The following is a 19,981-nucleotide window of genomic DNA, read 5'->3' as shown; positions in this document are numbered from 1 at the left end:
TGATGGCACAAATAAATGGAAAGATATTCTATGCTTATAGAGTGGAAGATTATTGTTAAAATGTCCATACTATCCAAAGTAATCTACAGAGTCAAAGCAAGTACTACCAAAATTCCAACGGCATTTTTCATAGAAAACAATCCTAAAGTCTATATGGAACCACAAAAGACCCTAAACAGCAAAAGTAACCTTGAGAAAAAGAACAAAGCAAATTGCAAATTATAGTTGGAACAACTATAAATTACCTATAAACAACATAGGTTTTTAATCCTGCAGGTCCATTTATATGTATATTTTAAGAACCAACATAAATTTACATTATTGGTAGATACAATATAGTTTTATAAATATATATTCTATGATTTTCTTTAATAACTTCTTTTTCTAGCTTACTCCATTGTAAGAATATAGTATATATCGATCTATCATACAAAATATATAGTGATTGTTTATGTTATAAAATATATATTGTCAATAAATAAATAAATAAAATATATATTGTTTATGTTATCAGTAAAGTAGACAAGAAAAAGTCATCAGGGGGATGTTAAGTTTTCAGAAAGTCAAAAGTCATACACAAATGTTCATAATTCTTGAAATATCTCTGCAGGATTCTACAGGATTCTGTAATCCTATTATGAATATCTGTTAGGATTCTGTAATCCTACCACGAAAGCTCCATCATAAGGACTGCAGAATATCAAGAGACAACAAAAATATAATTCTTTAAAAATAAAAACTTTCCATCTATTTACAGTTGCCAAAGCAAGTATGTCCATGCTGTACCATTCTAAATCTAATATTAAATAGTATTGCAAAAGTAACAAAAGAGTTTTCAGACATTGAGTAAAACTTACTTAAACACAATACTCCCAACTTAGAGAACACCTGTTCTTTGCTGCAAAGGATTAGTTCTATCACATGTATGCACAGAATAAAAACATTCACTCTGAGGAGAAAGCACCTATTTGTCCAGTTTGTTTACTCAGCAATTTCCTCTTGTATACTCCAATTCTTTCTCAATTAACCCCTCTTCACCTTCCCAGTCCCACAGACAGCTATGATTCAAACTTTATCATATGACCAACATTTTCCATCTTAGGCACAGGGGGATTTTCAGAAACATAGTTAAATACCTTGATGCAGTGAAGAAAACTTACAAAATTGTGCCATGATCACTTACTTAATCTGCAAAGTTTAATGAAATGCAAAATTAGTTTTTATTTTTTTAATTACCTGTACTTATAGTAAATGTGAAGTGTCCCTTAGTGTTCTGTCTTCTTTTCTAAGCACTCAAAAATAATTTTTATTCTAGATTTTGCCTAGAATTGTCATATCAGTTTACAGTTGTCTTGAATCTTACCTTTCTTTCCTCTAGTAAAAAAAGGTCATTTGTCGCTTGAGGGTCTTTTTCATCATCTCTTCTAATTTTCATGATTCCCCAAAGATTACCTAGAAAACTTTAGTTAGGCTGTAGTTTTGAGATTTCAAAAGTTATCAGTTCATTCTCCTTTTAGTCTTTCTTTCCCCTTTTCTCCATCATGCACAATTCATTCATTCAACAGTATTTGCTACTCTATAGCCCATATGATGGTCACTTTGTCCAGAAGCTGGTACGAGATTTCGCTGGGCACAAGGCCTGGAACACAGTAAGTACTCACCACGTGGACAACTTATATGCTATTGCCACAACAATCTAAAATGTAAACATAAATTGTTTTTGGCTCCTCTTGAAGCAAATCTAACATCCATTGAGTATATTTTTAAAACAAAACCAAAAAAACCACAGCAGAGGACAGGCTGAGAAACAAGAAAGGTCAGACCAGGCCCAGCTAGAACACCATGGGCAGCTTCATCTACCAGATTGCCCCATCCCACACACCAAGCCTGTTCTTTCCATCCCAATCCTGCCCCAATTCAAAATCAAAGTGATGATCAAGGTTATTTACCCTAAGAAGACATGCCCCCTACTCTATTCTCATTGACTCATTTTGCTCTAAGCTCCCTCCACAACCCCTCCCTCAGCTCCAGCCTCACTCACTTTCCCTTGCTAAGATCACCATAAATGAAAGTCACCATGCACCGTGTTGTGCTCACAGGCTGTAGTGCAGCCAGCAGGTTCAAATGCTGGTCTCTTGGCAATGTTCCAGAATAACCTAGTCTGCTGCAGAAAGTTCCCAGGAGTATTAACCCCACAAAAATCTGAGGAACTAAAAAGGCTAAGTCTCCAGCTTTCTGCAATCGACACAGAAGCTAATATTCAGGCACTGGTCTGTTTTACAAATGCTGTTCTTCTGATTTGGTGAGGCCTCCCCCACAGAAGTGATAGTATTTTATTTTTTTTTAATATTTTATATAATTCTTACATCATTTTTCATTTTTGCACAATGTATGCATTTTCATTTTGGTTATATTCTCCATACAATCGAACCCCTCCCTTATTTTGACCCCAATCCTTCCTCTTCCTGTTCTCCCCCCATAGTGTGTCTCTGATTTATAGTTTGTTGATTTTGATTTTTATTTGTATTATTTAGTCTTTTTCCTGGTCCCTTATTTAGGTTTTCTAAATTCCTGCTATGAGTGAGACCATCTGGTATTTTTCTTTTTCTTTCTGACTTATTTTGCTGAGCATGATCCCTTCTAGCTCCATCCATGTTGCTGCAAACTGCATGTGTTTATCTTTTTTGATTGCTGAGTAATATTCCATGGTGTATATACACCACATCTTCTTGATCGAGTCATCAATTTTTGGGCATTTGGGTTGTTTCCATAGCTTAGCTATTGTAAATAGTGCTGCGATAAACACAGGGGTGCAGGTGCCCTTTGGAATTAATGTTTCTGTGTCATTTGGGTAAATACCTAGGAGTGGAATTGCTGGATCATATGGAAGCTCTATCTTTAGTAGGTCAAGAAATCTCCACACAGCTCTCCATAGTGGTTGGGCCAGTCTGCACTCCCACCAGCAATGCAGGAGAGTTCCTTTTTCTCCACAACCTTCCCAACGAAATGATAGTATTTTAAATACCATCGTGTATAAAAGTTTTGCTCTAAAGAAAACAGTTCTAGTCCATATATCTTTCAGATCAGGAAAATAAAGTGTCTACAAGAAGCTCTATAAGTGAATACAGATTTAAAGACACAAAATAATAAAAATCATGAGCTGGCAAATTTTAAATGGCTTCCACATTTTCTTCATGCACCTGAATATGCATTCATTCAAAAAATACTCTTGAAATCCCTCCTCCTGTGCTAAAGCAATTAATAAGGGAGACCACTTAGCTTACATTCCAGTGCAGAAGGAACACAAATAAAAATAAAATATTCTTTTTTGGTAAGTTTTTTATTAGGATAAAAAGGTATATGGGACAACATCTTTGAAAATGATCATTTGGGAAAAGTCATAATCGTGAATTTGAAAGATATAGCGTTCTAAGGTACAATCTGTTCCAAATTCTTTTTTAATAAATTTAAGCATTGCTCACATCATATTTTCTTTTTTTAAATCAAAATAGACAAAGTTCAGTCTTCAGTCAAGGAAGAAATATTTACAATTCTTACAAAAGAATTTCAAAAGCTAAAAACAAAAAAAAAAGGGAAGAAAAATTTAGCAATGCTTAGGTATTTACATAAATAATTTTAGCCTATTTTTGAGTCATACTTAAAAATAAAGTGAGGGGGGAAAATCAGAGTCTTGCAAAGTAAGCAGCGTTTCTAATTTCAAAAAATGCAGAACAAAATAAAATGCCTACTTCTGCTCAAACATCTTCCCATCAGAAAAAGTTAACTACAGATGCTGAGGAACACCACAGTTAGCACTCCTAAGTGGCAGCCACATTTTTCCCTCTGTCACCACTGTTAATTGAAGTCTATAAAGATCAGGAGCACTGCAGAGCCAGCAAGAGATAGCAGGTAAAGCTACAGAGTTTGTAGGACCAGGTAAGAACAAGGACAAGGAAACAATTCTGAGGAAATAGAGCCGATAAAGCACAGAAACAAAACCTCAGTAGATTTGGATTAAGATTATCTCTACTGATTCAGGCTGGATTCAGGCTGGACAGACGTGAAGAAGAGAAGAAAAGAAGCCTCTACTTGTAATATTTATAATATTTACTTGGGTAGACTAGACAGAGGAGGAGGGTCTGCAAGTGTGTGGGGAGGGTGTATATGGAAAGGGGAAGATCCCTTTAAATGAGAAGAATTAAAGAAAGGAGTATATTCTGTGGAAGGGGGTGGAAAAGAATTCTCAGGGAGAAGAGATGAGAGATGACTCAAGGCCCCGAGAAAGTGGTGTCCACTAAGGAACTGTTCCTTAAGGAGATCCACGACTTCTTTCCCAGCCTTTAATTTTCTCTTATAGACCCAAAGGCCCACATTAGCTGTGAATGCCAAGATTTTAAATTCTAACTGGATACTGTCTTATCTTTACTTGCCCATCACCCTACTAAAATTCCTCCTCAATGTAAAAAAAAAATTGGGGAGCGGGGAGCTTACTGAACCACACATTAAAGATAATCTTTACCAGCTCACCAGCTCAGCTTTTGAATGCTTTCAGGTCCAAATTAGAGCAAGCTCTCTACAAGATTTGCAACTTTTGGGCCTCCCCAGTGGCGCAGCGGTTGAGCGCTGGGTTGCGAAACTGCGCGCGGCCTCTGCGGCGCCGGTTCGATCCCCGGCTGCTCCCCGGCCACTGGAGGAGGGTCCCACATGGCGCGCAGACCTCTCCTGCCGCCCGCTGCTCCTCTCAGCAGTGTATTTCGGTCCTTCTGCCTGCTCTGCTCCCCGCTCTGGCTCTGGTGAATTCTCTCACCCTCCCGCACTTCTGACTGTACCCAGTGCATGTATAAACAAAACAAACAAACAAACCAGCAAACAATAAATAAAGCATGCCTCTATTAAAAAAAAAAAAAAAAAAAGATTTGCAACTTTTTTTTTTACTTTTTTTTTGTTTGTTTGTTTTGCCATCCTAGGTCCTAGGCCCTGTCTACCCACTAGGGAGATAATCAGCCTAACAACTCGGCGGTCAACCCCACCCATCAGGCAAAAGAAGACTGAACTCTTAGAAGAGGTCCCTTATTTCTACACAATGGGAGGTGGGAAGGTATTTAACTCAAGGAGTTGAAGAATAAATAGCTGGAGTTGAAAACATGGGTAAACATCAACTAAGAACACACAGAAAGACTACAAGAAAAGTTATTGTTGAGAAGCAAATTGAGGGGAAAGATCTTAAATGTATGTGGTTTATTCCAAATCAGTACTTACTTAAGCCAGTGAATAGTCTTACTTTGTCTTTATTCATCCATCTTAAATGTCTGACTGATCACAAGAGAACTGCAAAAATAGGCTTAAGGACTAAACACAAATACAAGAAAAAAAAATAAACACAATGAACTCTGCAAGTTCACATACAGTAATTTTACCTTTAAAATGACCTACCTCTATGAGCTTAGAGAACAAAAAGTATAATTAAAACATTGGGCTAGGTCTGGCATATAAATCTACTGTACCTCCATATGAGTCACCAAGTCCATGAGTTTTTGTTTCTAGGCATCCAAGTGTATTTACTGGTTATAACTAAGTATACCACGCAGCTAAAAATCCATGAAATAATCTAATAATTCTGAAAATTCCAGAAAATAAGCATTGCTTTGCTCATGAAGAGAGTAAGTTAAATCTCAAACAAGGTAATATACCCAGTACTAGTTATCATCATTTAGGAGAAAAGTAGGTTTAACATACCAACTCAATCCAACCAAATTACAATTATTAAATGGCTTACTTTCTCACAGATATTAGAATATCAAGTGTATTTTATAAAGAGTTTTCACTTTTTACAAACATTCTTTGTATCTAAAAAATAGATACAACTTTAAAAAGCTTAGTATCTAGCAATTAAAACCATAAAACCTGTAGAATACAGAACAGCTTTGTGCTGTGAGAAAATGTTTCAGGCCAAAAAAAAATTCTTTAAACAACAAAACCTTTTGTAAAAGGTAAATATAGTTTTGAATAGTTGCTATTCAAAAAATACCATTAAGAAAATAAAGGTAAGTTACAGACTGAGGAAGTATCTGCAATATTACATATATCACTTCTGATATCTGATAAAACTATCAAAAGATATAAAAATTATGACTCAAAAAGGCACAAAGGCATTAAAAATAGTCAAAAAAGTTAAACAGAAATGTAACAAAATTAGATAATGCAATGTGCATGGTCAATAAGCACAAGAAAAATTGCACGACATCATTAGCCATCAGGGAAATGAAATTTTAAACTACAATGAGAAGCCACTGAACACCCGTGAGAATGGCTAAAATTAAGTAGACTGACACCACCAAATGTTGGTACAGATGTAGAACTAGCATTCCCACACACTGTCAGTGGGAGTGTAAAATATATTGTACAACCCTTCTGAAAAAGAGTTTGGCAGACTTTTTTTTTTAACAAAACTAAACAAACACCTACTACCTTGTAAGCTTCAACAATGTTACAATATTCATAGAATTTTCTTCATAATAGTCTAAAACAGGAATAGCCCAAGTATCTACAAATGGAAGGATGTATAAACTACTTTGTTATGGTCATACAACGCACTACTTGGCAATAAGAAGGAACAAGGTACTCACATGTGCAACATGGGTGAACCTCAATGGTGAGTCAAAGAAGCCTCACACAAAAAAAGTACTTACAAAATAAAGTTCTAAAACAGGCAACAGCAATATAAAGTGAGAAGACTCAGTACTACAGTTGCCTCTGCTGGCAGAGGTCATAACAAAGAAGGAATTTGAAATGGATGATGGATGATGAAAATATTCTCTATCTTAGTAGGTTGTTGGGTTACACAAGTGTAGACATTTATAAGTATTCCAAAAATAGTATGCTAAGATTTATATTATTTATCCCATGAAAACACTATTTCAGGGTGGGTGGGGAAAAACCATAAGCAAAAGTTGAGCTCTAAATAAAGACAGCATGCATAAATATGTAGGAGTGAGGTTTACTGACATCTATAACTTACACTAACATGCATAAAAGAATAAGATTAATTGCTGGGTAGGATGTAAAACAAATATAGTAAATGCTATATTTGGTGGGACATAGCTAATTCTTTTAATTCGGTCATATACTTTAATTTTTTCATAATAAAATGTTATTTTAAAAATAAAGTTCCTGGGGTCTCCCTGGTGGCGCAGCAGGTTAAGCACAGTGCTGTGAAGCTGTAGCCTCTGCAGTGCAGGTTTGATTCCTGGCCTGCCAGGGAGATTTCCGCATGGCGTGGCAGACCTCTCCTGTCCTGCCCGATGTTTCCCTCAGCAATGCTTTCGGTCTGTCTGCCTGTTCTGCTCCCCACTCTGTCTCTGGTGAATAATCTCACCCTCCCGCATCTCTGGCCTATACCCCAGCTATTGTATGAATCAATCAATCAATCAATCAATCATTAAAAAATAATAATAAAAGTAAATAAATATAAAGTTCCCAGATAATCTAATAAAAGAAGTGGATGACTTTTAGAATAAATTTTAATAACAGAAGATTTTTTAAAATAATTATTCTAAGGTCACATATGTGAAGACATTATAAATGTACATTTGCCCAAAATTGTTCTACAAATACAGTCCCAGTCAAAATCCAGAAATGTTTTTCATGATGCTTACTTGATAAGCAGATTCAAAATGTATAGAGATGGATGAGGAAATGTTCCAAAACAGTCAGGGTGATGGTGGAAAAGACTATTGAGAAGGGCTTGCCCTATTAAATATGCCATGGACAGCAACTCAGTGACGTAATGTTCCTATACACATGGAGTAAAAAACATTCAAGCACAATAGGTAATACTGCATATTAGTGTAGAAATACAATTAATAGCATGGTAAATTGTCATTCTTTTAAAATATGTTGAGTTAGATACCACACTAAATGAGAAAAGGCAGTTTAAGATATTTAAGAAAAACAGAATGTCTTATGGTCTCTATATTAGGAAGAATGTCTTACATAAAACTCAGAAAGCACAAATCATAAGTAGAAAATGGAAAAATTCCATAAATACATTAGAATCTTAATATTCTGCTCAACAGATTAGACCACACAAAATGACATGAATAACCATAAACCGTGAGAAGTTCTTTACGACACAAATCATCAATAAAAGGTTCAAGATATAGAAATTCTACATCAAAACTAAAATTACAAAACAAACCCAAAAAATGGGCAAATTTATATAAAAAGACTATTCACAGGAAAGGCAACACAATGGGCTAGTCTCATTAGCAAGCTTACTGGTGATCAGGAAACTGAAAGATTAAACCACAAAACACTACTCCATATACACTAAAGGTGCCAATATTAAACCTTACCATTGGTAATGTAGTTTCAACACAAAAGGAGCTGTATTCACTGTGGGTGCAAGTGAAAATTGAGACAACTACTTGAGACTTAAAAAAATGGCATTATCTTGTAAAGTTTAGTATGTGTAAATTGCTATAATCCAATAATTCCAATTCTAAATGCTCTGGAAAAATGCTTACACGTAAGGAGATAAATAGATACAGGAGTGTTCGGGGCATCATTCAGCATTATTTGAAAAAAATAAAATAAAACTAAGCGGTCTTCGACAGCAGGATGGCTAAACAAAAAAATGGCACATTCATACAATGAAAAACCATATGCATGGAAACAGAGTCAGATTTTGATAGAATGTGTCAGACTATTATGCCAAGTACAAAACTATTCAAAAAACTTTTAACAAGTGGTAAATGAGTTTATACACATGTTTCTATATGCAAGGATCTAGATACATATACTTCCTTATTACCTTACATGTATATTTGGCTTTTAATAATAGAGCTTACATGAATGGATACACAGTATATAATATGCAACATAGTGTTATACCTGTTATTTGTGTGTCTATATGTTACACATTTGTAAAGAAATGCATGAAAATGATTATTACAAATATATAAGAATGGCTAAGAGGACCTCCCTGGTGTTCCAGGAGTTAAAGTCTCAGCCCTATCAAGCTATCACCAGCCACTACCACCTGAGTTCAATCTCTGGCCAGGAAGATAACCCACATAGCAGACTTCTCCTGTCTCGCCCCTGTTCCCCTCAGCAATGTATTTCAGTAGATCTGCCTGTTCTGCTCCCCACTCTGTCTCAGGTGAATACTATCACCCCCCACATCTCTGGCCTACACCCCAGTTCTTGTATGCATAAATAAAAAAATAATTTTTTTAAAAAAGCGGTTGGGAGGGGACAACACAGAAGATGAAGAAGACAAACTTGGGTAACATTTTATTATTTTATCTGTGAGGGGTATAAGAGTATTCACAGCATCAGTGTACACAGACACACACACACATATCAACAGGTCTTAAATATGTAATATCTCAACTAGATACTGCTATAAAGAATAGCCACAGAAATATCTGTATTCTAGAAGCTAGACAGATGATGCTCTGCCAAATAGCAAAAATCATGATTTATAAATATCTAAAATTCAGTGATAACCATCTTATTCAAATGAATTTCCATCAAAGTATAGAAAAGTTAAATGCCAGTATTTTTTTACCATTTACAATGCAGATTTTTATTTTCATGTTAAAAAAAATTTAACTGCCCCTAAAGAAAATTTACATGTGACCCTAAGAACAAAGAAGCTTTCAGTATTACAGAAAAATTGAACTGGAAAAGCAGAGTGTGAAAAATAAGGAGGAAAAGTATGACTACTAATGGCATAATTGAGGAAAAAAACAGAAATGATAAAGACAGAATAAAACAACAAAGTAGCAATGAGGCCCTGCAGAAAAGTTGTCAAAACTATATGAAATACAAGAAAAGGCATTACACAACATTCTAACTTATTACAGAATATGATTATTTGGTCAAACAATATTCTCTCACGTTAAAGTGAAGACTAAGGCTTGCTGGCTTCCATACAGAATGAGTCACTGGGTTAAATCTGTAGGTACACAAGTGGGAGAGAAGTGCTGGCATTTCTCCATGTACAGCAACAGTGATTTTCACTCCAAGGGCTGTCCCTGGGAACTGCTATCACTAGACACCCCTCCACCACCACTACTGGCCCCACTTAATTCCCTAACCTCTTCCATGTTAGAGCAGAAAGTATTTATCACAGATGACACTCAAGGTACTGCCAGAAGGACTAGGTAAGCCACCTGGAGCTCACATGTGGATCCTCCAAAAGACTTTATGTAACAATTATAAAAAATATTCATTGACCAAGTGAGAGCAAAATTTCTTTTGAGTCTACAGCTTATCTACAGCAAATTTGTTCTCAACTGGCATCAATCTGATCAGAACTAAATTATACTCAGTGATCTGCCAGTAAAAGATAATAACCAGATCAGCCAAATCAAGACTATGCCCTGAAAAATAGGTATCAAGTGAAGACCAAATAAATGGCTGAAGCAACCTCATTTCAGGAGAATAAAAAAAAAAAATTAAATAACAATAACCAAAAAATATATATCTCAGCTCACAGCACTACTAGAAAAAAAGTTAGCACTGGATTCCAGAATATACTCCAGAATATATGGTAAAGAAATGAACATCCTAAACTGTAGTCCTCTAGTACCAATGACCAGAATTGTAGTACCTGACCAGACATGTGTGAACCCTGACAGGCTTATACTCAGGCATGCTATACTAGCAAACACGGAGTTACAGATACTAAAATATCTGAGAGTATAAGCACCCCTATTTCCCAACAGATGATTAAGGCTTTCCCCCAAAATTGGGGTAAATTGTATCAACAGATGGGTTCTCTGCACATACACATATTAAGAAAGGGAAGTTAATTTTTTTTTTTAATTTTGTATCTTGATAGGGAGTAAAATCAAACCACTTGGGAGATGCAGAAGTATCCAAGACACAAACTAAGTTGCATAATTTCACAATATTAAAACTTTGTGCTGGAATAGATCAAAAGATTAAAATTTACCTACACTGTAAGAAGATAAAATGTTACAGACCTCTGAGGAATTAAAGAACAAATTAGCAACTTGAAAGTTGATCGGCAAATGGCCTTAGGCCCCCAGATAAACACTACCTCTACAATATCCATTTTACTGAAAATACAAATGCTACAGATTACATCAGAAAATGGTTTTTCATGATAAAACATCAAAAAAGTTCAAGCATACAAAGGCCTGCTTAAGCTCTACACCCTTATATTCTATTAACAGTATATTCATGAAAACATCTGAGAATCACACAGCAAGTAAAATCAAGTTTTTAGGACTACCGCAATTCTGAAAGGAAAGGAGAAAATAAGTCTTCCCATTTGAAGACACCCAGATTTACAAATTTTGAGTGACCTGTACCATAAGTCCTAAATGGATGTGAATCCAGGTCATCGGACTCTTTCAAACTCCACTGGCTTTCTGGAGAGAAAAAAAAAAAAAAAAGATTTTATTCTATTGGGACCACAGAGCTCAGGGTCAAACTTGGGATACTAACTAAAAATAGGGTGGAAGAGCCCAAAGGAGCCTTTTTCTAAGTTACTCTGTTGGTAATTAGCTGAAAATGAAAGCTTTTCATCTTCCAGCAATCTGAGACATGATTTTAAGTTAAGACTAAAATACAGGTCTTTCACTTCCTAAGCTCAAATGAGGTTAACGTATTTGGGCTCCTAAAAATGTGTTCAGAAACATCTTAGAACAGTTCTTATTGTGGAATATGGCCACGCGATCCTTTTATCCTAGAGTGACTAATGGCGATTAAGCAACAGGCCCTGATAGTTTCCAGCTAAAAAGAATGTCAGCAAGGTTTCTTTATTCAAGGGAGTCAGAATGCAATCAGCAATGTGTTGTATCTTTAGTTACTAAGTAGCCTAAGAGAGTGACAGTAGAAAGAAAAAAAAATGATTCTAAATGATTAATATCAAATACCCAAGGACCTGCCAATATGTAAGTTTTACAGAACGTATACAAAGGCATTCAATTCTAAATATAATAAGCCTAAATAAATAAAGGGGCTAGAGACAAACTCTTACTACTAAATTTCAACTTCTGCTGTTGGAGACTTTCAGAAAATTAAACAGTAGCAGCCAAAAGTTTAGGTAGCTGCCCATCAATAGTTTTGAGTATGTATATACAGGACTAATTAAATTTAAAAACTAATTGGTGTTACATAATCTGAAGATTCGAATTAGAGGAAAAAATGTTCCACAGTGACACCTACCGGTGAAGGGTAAAGGAGCAGCACGACAGACAAAATAAGCAGATATTTTCATCTTTGTAGCATATTAAAGCTACAGGGAAAAACTGAATGGTGTACAAATGGGAAAAACTAAAGCAAAAGCACTATACATCCCTGTTCAGGTACACTAGACTAAACAAGCCCAAAAGAAGATCATGAACCTTCTCAAATCACTAAATCTGAAAGCAGTTTCCAGGCCCCAATTCACCATGCAAGTCCAATTTTTATGTGCAAGTTAAATATGTTCAAGTTAGTCATGTTTCTTTCATATATTAAAAAGTGAAATTAAGAAAGTAAAAAGGAGTTCTGTAGGAAATGATATAGTTGATTGTTTCAATTTAAGTTGAAGAGTTAAATGAAAAGCAAATACTTAAAAAATCTAAGTGTGCTATAGATCTCCAAAGTTCCAGCATCCAGTTATCAGTTTTCAACAAAAGGACCACCAAGAGAAACAGAAGAGGACATAATCACCTTTCCCCTAAATTGCATGCTTCAGAAGATTGTGTCATTTCCCCACTACTATATATTCTTACACAAAAATTTAAGAAATAATCATGTTTAATGTGAGCAAAGCACATTAATTTCAGACTCTCTACACACATCAAGAGCTTATTATGTGAACCCATGTACTCCTCAAACTAAGATTTTCAAATGTAGTTTCAAACATTTTCAGTCAAAGGAAATGTAATTGTTGCTAAGATAAGAACACACTCTTCTTAACTAGGTACAGTATGCTACAGAGAGAAGCAGAAGAAAATTTAAGAGATCAACTATAACTCCAAGAATTCCATAAAATCTTACAAATTAGAGAACCTAAAAGTCTACTAGGATGGTAAAATGAAAAAAAATACCAGGAAACCTGGATTCTAGTCTTGGTTCCTTCAGTAACTTGTTGGGTTTCCAAGAACTACACAGCCTTTAATGAAGCAGACAATCTTTCTAGGTATTAAGATTAGAGAAGGGAAAGGAAGAGGCCTCACAAAATTAGCGTTGCTAAAATTCTTCCGCTTCTATGATTTTCCTTGCAGATGGGGATGGTTTAGGCATTAATCTCTATAACTCAATTCCTCCCAAAAGAGAGCAATAAAAGAGAAGTTGTCCTTATTTTTCAGGTATAGCCTGCTATACGCAAACAATATAAATAGAATCACACTTTCACATTGCAATATAACTGTTTAGGACTAAAAGAATCTTCAGGTTCCATCTCCAGTGCCTTCTGGCATATAGTCAGAATCTCACTGTTTACTGAAAAAAGAAAAATGCCTGCAAAAAAAGAACACTCATTATGTAACAAACAAGACTCCCATACCAAATCATTAAATGTGGGGGGTTTTGTGGTGATACAGCAACTTTTTTCTTGTACCAATTCTCTTTTACACACTACATCGGCTTCATGAAAATTATGGAATCGATGTATAAAATCATTGTAAAGCATTAAGGCTTACATGCTTTAAGGTACTTTAGGATCCCTTAAAAGGCATCTGTCCAAACATGGATAAAGTCTGCTGTAAAATGACTGAATATGAAAGTCAGAATATATTCAATTTAAGTGATAACATTTTCTAAATTCACTACCTGTTAAAACTGGGTCTGTCGCTGAATACACGTTTCCTAATACTAATTCTTACCAATAACAGATCACATAAAGTGAGTTCCTGAGATGCTACCAGTTCTATCCATGAACTGCAAAGGATATAATGGAATAAAGATGTGCTTCACTTGTAAACAGTTACAGAAAACTTTCTAAAACAGTAACATTAAATCTTCTTCAACAGTTTCTCTGCTGATGCTTAAGTGGCGCAAGGACTCTTCTCCTTAAGAAACTAAAAAGTGTAGTCACAGCTTTCTGAGACAGTTTATTTTTTTGCCTGTATAAGTAACTGACTAGCATTTAAGGACAACTAAGAAAGGAACACAAAGTTTTAGTTTATGTCAAAGGTGAATTAACATGCTTGCTCTGCTCTTCAACCTGTATCTTATTCCATTCACAACTCAAATATTAGTTCTTAGGCTGTAATCTGTGCGATGATTTTAACTGAACCACTTTCACAATTTACATTAATTCATTCACTAATCAAATATTTATTGAGCATCGCGCCTCCCCGGTGGCGCAGCGGTTGAGCGCTGGGTTGCGAAGCTGCGCGCGGCCTCTGCGGCGCCGGTTCGATCCCCGGCTGCTCCCCGGCCACCAGAGGAGGGTCCCACATGGCGCGCAGACCTCTCCTGCCGCCCGCTGCTCCCCTCAGCAGTGTATTTCGGTCCTTCTGCCTGCTCTGCTCCCCGCTCTGGCTCTGGTGAATTCTCTCACCCTCCCACGCTTCTGACTGTACCCAGTGCATGTATAAACAAAACAAACAAACAAACCAGCAAACAAATAAATAAAGCATGCCTCTATAAAAAAAAAAATATTTATTGAGCATCTATTAAAGGCCAAGAACATTCGAAGAGCTGAAGATAGGGATGAATAAAAGGGAGTAGGTCAAAAAAGACAACAACATGAAAACAAAGACAATGTCAAACAATATTAAGTGCTACAAAGAAAACAGTTCTTTTAAGAATGACTACAGTTATCTGATTTATGTTCTTGATACATATAAACAAATGTTGATATATCTAATCTCAGCTAGTGAAAACAAATTTCAAAAAGGAACGTTTACAGCTCATATTTAATACACATGTGTATTGCAGTTTTACTATTCTGAATATGAGTCAAAGAAAGTATAAAAGGAACCCAGAACCACTGAAATGTGAGACGAAACAGATTTAAAACATCTGTTTCCTCTCTTTGCTGAGTAAGTACATGGAGGAGAAAGGTGAATATACAATAGGTTTTTAAAGAAAAGACAAAGGAAATAACAGAGAAAACTGCCAAGGATTCTATGGTATGGTTATACCTTAAAGGTAACCACACACGAGTTAAGAAAACTATATCCAAAACAAAATATTTTAAATAATTTCTAAAAACATTCCAATCACTCCTAATTTCCTCCCCAACACCCTTCCCATAGATTCTTCTTCTTTAAGTTGCTCTTCAAAGCTGCGGGTTTGGCAGGAACTTATTTTCTCTGACTTTGGCTCATACTCAAACTCCCAAAATTCTGCGAGGCAAAGGTAAATGGTTTTCTGACTCCCATATTCAATTCCACTGGAAGCCAAAAGCCCATCAATAACCTCCATCTCTGATGCGCCCTGCAGGTGAAGGATCAGCGGGTAGGGGCACCCCATTGACCAACCCAGACCACTGAGTCCCATTCACGTGGCCCCTCCAACCTGCCCGCCAGGCCCACCGAGCGCGGCCTCCGCCAGGAGCACAAAAACCCGACGCCGAGGATGGAGGAGCAGCGCGGCGGGACCTGGGAGATGAAGCCCCGCGCCAGTTGCCCGGCCCCACCCCCAAGGGCCGGCCCTGGACCACGGGCCCGGTCCCCCGCCCCCGCCCCCGAGCGCCTCTGACCTCTCCGGGTCCCCGGGCTGCTGCTGCTGCTGCTGCTGCTGCTGCTGCTGCTGCTGCCGCCGCTGGTGCCCGATCCCTGGCTGCCGCTGCTGCTGCTGTTGCCACCGCCGCCCTTGGCATTCTTGCGTGGGGCCATCGCAAGCACAGCCCGGCGGGCAGGAGAAAGGTGGGGGGCTCGCACAGGGCGCGGGGGGCGCGGGGGGCGCTGACGACAGCGGGGACTGCGGCGTTCGCGGTCCGGGGTCCCGCAACAGCGCCTGTGCTTCTGCAGCGCCCGCCGCGCCTCCGAAGACTTCCACCAGCGCGCGTGCCGCGCGCGCCCAGCCCGCTCGTGCGCCGGACCTGCGACGCCCTCCCGAGGCGAGAGCGCGCGGTCTGCCAGCCCCCTCGGCCACGCCCCTTCCCGGCCGAGCCCCGCCCTCTCCCCGCCCCCGAGAAGGCTGAGTGACGGTAGATGGGAGCCAATCGCAAGGGCGTGTAGGAGAGGGCGGAACCTTGCAGTGCTCCCCCGCCCGCTGCAGACTTGGAAGCTTTCTGGCGCGCCGCAGGAGCCCGAGAGCGCGAGCTGCTTTCGGCTCTCCAGTCGGTCGCGGTATTTTGGAACGTGGCAAACGTGGAAACCGGGAGGGCTCTCGCGAGCGTTCAGGACCCTTCAAGCTCAGGACGGGGCGGGGCACGCAGAATCGTGTGCAGCTTCCGAGGGATCGTGCCGCGACTTGGCCTTCCCTGGGATCTTGTGCCAGGCTGCTTTTCCTATACACAAACACCAAGGACTGCAGTCCCGCTCCTTATGAAAGTGGTTTGTTTCTTGTCAGTAGTAATATGAAGACATTTCTCAAATGGAAATACTAGGGCTAGTTCAATGAATAAGGCCATGCGTTTCGGTTCCCTTTAAAGCAGAACTTCATTTCGTGTGTGCCATCTATATTTGCAGACTCTTAGTTAATGGGTGCAGGTGTAAATTTAAAGAAAATCTTCATTTTCTTGCTTTAAATGGCACTTTGTTTCTGAAATCTCCCTGCATGGGCTGACGCCTACACTCACATATTTCCTTGATATTTCCAACTGGTTCCCCTTTGGAAGAGCAGAGTGGCTCGGTCTGTGCTACCTCTGAATTTGCGCTCATCTGGGCTGATGCATTAAACCAGATAGGCACTTTAGGTGGCTACGTCATCATCATCTTTGTGTCGCCAATTGTCTGCACAATTCTTGGTGCGTAACAACCCAGAAGTGTCCGGTGATTTGATACATTTACGACAACTTTTTAAGATCTCCCAATTCTTGCCCATGTTTCAGATCACCTCCTGGGAGTGTCTCCAGGGCTCAGAAATGAGAGAGTGTTTGCAGCAAGGTATCTGGTTTTGTAACTCCTCCAGCCCTGCCACTCAACATTCGCTGGTACCCGAGCCCACCGACCTCTGCTGAGAGTGACCATGTGCCCCTGGGAACTGCCTAGTGAAGTGATACACAGAAGCCCACCGAAGGTCTTGGACCTTTCTTTCCTTTTCGTGAAAGGAAGTTACCAAGATACAGTAGGACAGGGGAGCTCACGAAAGTCTTTACAGCTCCTTCAGCTTTAATCTTATAGCTTCCCTTTATGTCACTATGCATCCTTTTCTCATCCTGGATCCCTTACATCTTTTTCAGTGGGCTAAGGGACAAATGTAAGTAGCACTACATAATATAATAATGAGAGCTAAACTGAAAAGGCCTGTAGGTCCAAAAGATATTTGAACTCTTAAATATTCACAAAGCCCTGTTACTGTGTTCACTTTTCAGGGATTAGATAACTGAAGGCCACAGAATTAAACAAAAAAGAAACAGAGATCATAGAGCTAGTAAGTGACAAAGCAACTATATGAAAGCGGTCCATCTGGCAGCAGAGTCTATGTTCCAAAGTTCCCTTCCAGGTCAAAGATTAATTTTGAGTAGAAAACAGCTCACCTGTTTCCCTTATTTCTTAGCAGCTGTCTCCCTTAAGTTCTACCTGCAAAGATCTGAAATGCTTGGCAGAGTACACCTCTTGGTGAAAATCAGGTTTCTTTGAAAAACTGACTCTCAAAACACCATGAAGTGATGCTTTGCTTCTACACTTCCTGAAGCCAAATCTGGCATCATTCACAGAATATCTGGATGTATTTCTTAAGCAGTAACAGGACAAAGCAGAGACTTTGTAACATATAATACAGGAAGTTAGAAGTTACCTGACATCCTCCTTTTACCATAAGGAACCACAGAAGCATTTTTAAACTCATTTATTATAAACTAAAACGCATAACAACATTCACAACTTTAGAAAATGTCAGATATATAGATACAAAGATAGATAAAGATCTATAGATAGATATGCTTTAGTTTCAGGGATAAAATTCCCCATGGTAAGTAACAGCTTTATACATTTGTATCTATTAATACTTCCCACTGTATTGACATTTAAAACCATAAAGCTTAGCCTGAATCCCTGAATTTCCTTGCATTTTCTCAGCATTGCGATGGGAGTAGGTATTAGGGAGTCAGGGTCTCCTTGAAATTGAATAAAAGGTCAAGTATCCCTTGATAGTCTAGTCTCATTTCTGTGATTTCCGAGTAAGCTATGAATGAACCTGGGGTGAAGTAGTGTTACAAGAACCATAAAGACTTAACTAGGACAATGTTTTATAATAATAATTTAATAGAGCTTTTGAACTAGGACACATGTGCCTTTCAGATATTTTCATAAGTTTTCCGTTGGCTTCACTAGGACAAGTGAGAACTTGAGGACCTGATTTGTCCTACTTTATTTTTTTCCCCCTTGTGTTGACCATTTACAACTGCTAGTCATGCTTTCCAAATTAGTTATTTCTCAACTTACTTTGATCTCAGGGAACACTTTTAACTTTGCATTTTAACCTGCTTCCTAGAAAGTGGTTCTCATTTGTATGTGATGTGAAATTAGAATCCTCCTAATGTAAAATTTTATCATTACAAGCTACAAATGAGTATTTCCTCATCTTTATTTACCACAGTAAGTACTGCCTTGGTGGGGAAAAATAAAATGAACTGCAACCAGTCATTATTCAATTGGATATTTGCTTTTACATTAGTAGAATTTGCTGCAATGAATGCTATGTTGATACATAAAAGAGCACTTTTTGGATGTTCTGTACTCACATTGTTCTCAAAGCAACTATTACCAAATTAGTTATATCTTGGGAAGTAAATGTGTCTGTTGTCCTTTCCATCAACCAGGTGAACTTTATATTACCATAGTAAAAATAATCCCAGCTAGCTAGTATCTATATTATAAACATATAGATGAATTTATATGTGCAACAGTCATTTTAAACCTAGTCAAAAACAAATTTGAATTGGAAATATTGTGTGGTTGTCTGAAAGTGAAGAAATCTGTCATTTTTTTTTTTAATTTCAATTTTTTAATTTTTTTTTACTTTTTATATCATTGTTCATTTTTAAACAATATGTGCTTCTCCCACCCTCTCAGGTGTTTTTATTTCAATTCTTTACATCTGGTATTTCTTTGTGACAAATTCCCTTTCTAATAAATAGCACTTAAGAAATGGCTATTATTAGTTCTTCAGTTTCCTTCTAGGTCATTGATAGGGCTGATTCTTAAGTCTCAAACTTATTGCCAGAAAGAACCTTAAGCATGGAGAAAAAAACTCAAATAATTAGAGAACAAGTATTTATAGGCATCACAATTCTGTGATATACCAAAGGAAAAATTAACATGACTTAGGAGTCTTTAGAAAGTAAAGAGAAAAATAAAAATATGGATTAGTCTCAAGGATTCAGTTATTTGCAAGATAACAATTTTACTGAAACAACTTGTTTCAAGTATCTAAAGTGTGTGTGTGTATAACTAATTATTTCTATATCTTTTGTGAAAATACCCATTCTCTTCATGTAGAAACAGATTCCTGATTAATGAAAATCCCCTGACACTGGTTTCTAGGATCCTCCAATTCCACCAAGTCTAAATACATAAATTCCACCAAGTCCAATTCCACCAAGTCTAAATGTATTTGCCTTACAACAAAGTGTTGTTACATTATGCAAAATTGAACTGATTGGTCAACTTGAATTCTTTTTTTTTTTAAAGATTTATTTTATTTATACAAGGCCAGATGCACGGGAGGTGAGAGGAGTCACCAGAGACGGAACAGGGAACAGAACAGGCAGACCAACTGAAATACACTGCTGAGAGCAGCGGGCAAGACAGGAGAGGTCTGCTTGCCTTGCCGTGTGGGCTGCTCCAAGGACTGCAGGGATCGAACCAGCACTGCAGAGGCTGCCGACAGCTTCACA

At 37.8% G+C, this 19,981-nt stretch overlaps 1 protein-coding gene across 5 annotated transcripts in view; it reads right to left on the bottom strand.

Moving 5' to 3' along the window:
• The window catches only part of ASPH (aspartate beta-hydroxylase), a gene marked incomplete at its 3' end in the record, with an annotated part of 195,793 nt that extends 179,907 nt beyond the window's left edge, over positions 1–15,886 (bottom strand). For all 5 annotated transcript variants that reach the window (XM_084230766.1, XM_084230767.1, XM_084230768.1 and 2 more), the window contains exon 1: positions 15,677–15,886. In XM_084230766.1, the coding sequence (XP_084086892.1) occupies positions 15,677–15,812 (136 nt within the window). In that variant the 5' untranslated portion in view covers positions 15,813–15,886. The remainder of the gene's footprint in view (positions 1–15,676) is intronic.
• Between the last annotated feature and the right edge of the window lie 4,095 nt (positions 15,887–19,981).

Source organism: Talpa europaea (assembly GCF_964194135.1).
Source record: "Talpa europaea genome assembly, chromosome: 3".
Taxonomy (NCBI): domain Eukaryota; kingdom Metazoa; phylum Chordata; class Mammalia; order Eulipotyphla; family Talpidae; genus Talpa; species Talpa europaea.
Note: the sequence above shows the minus strand (reverse complement) of the source record. Positions and strands in the feature narration are given on the sequence as shown.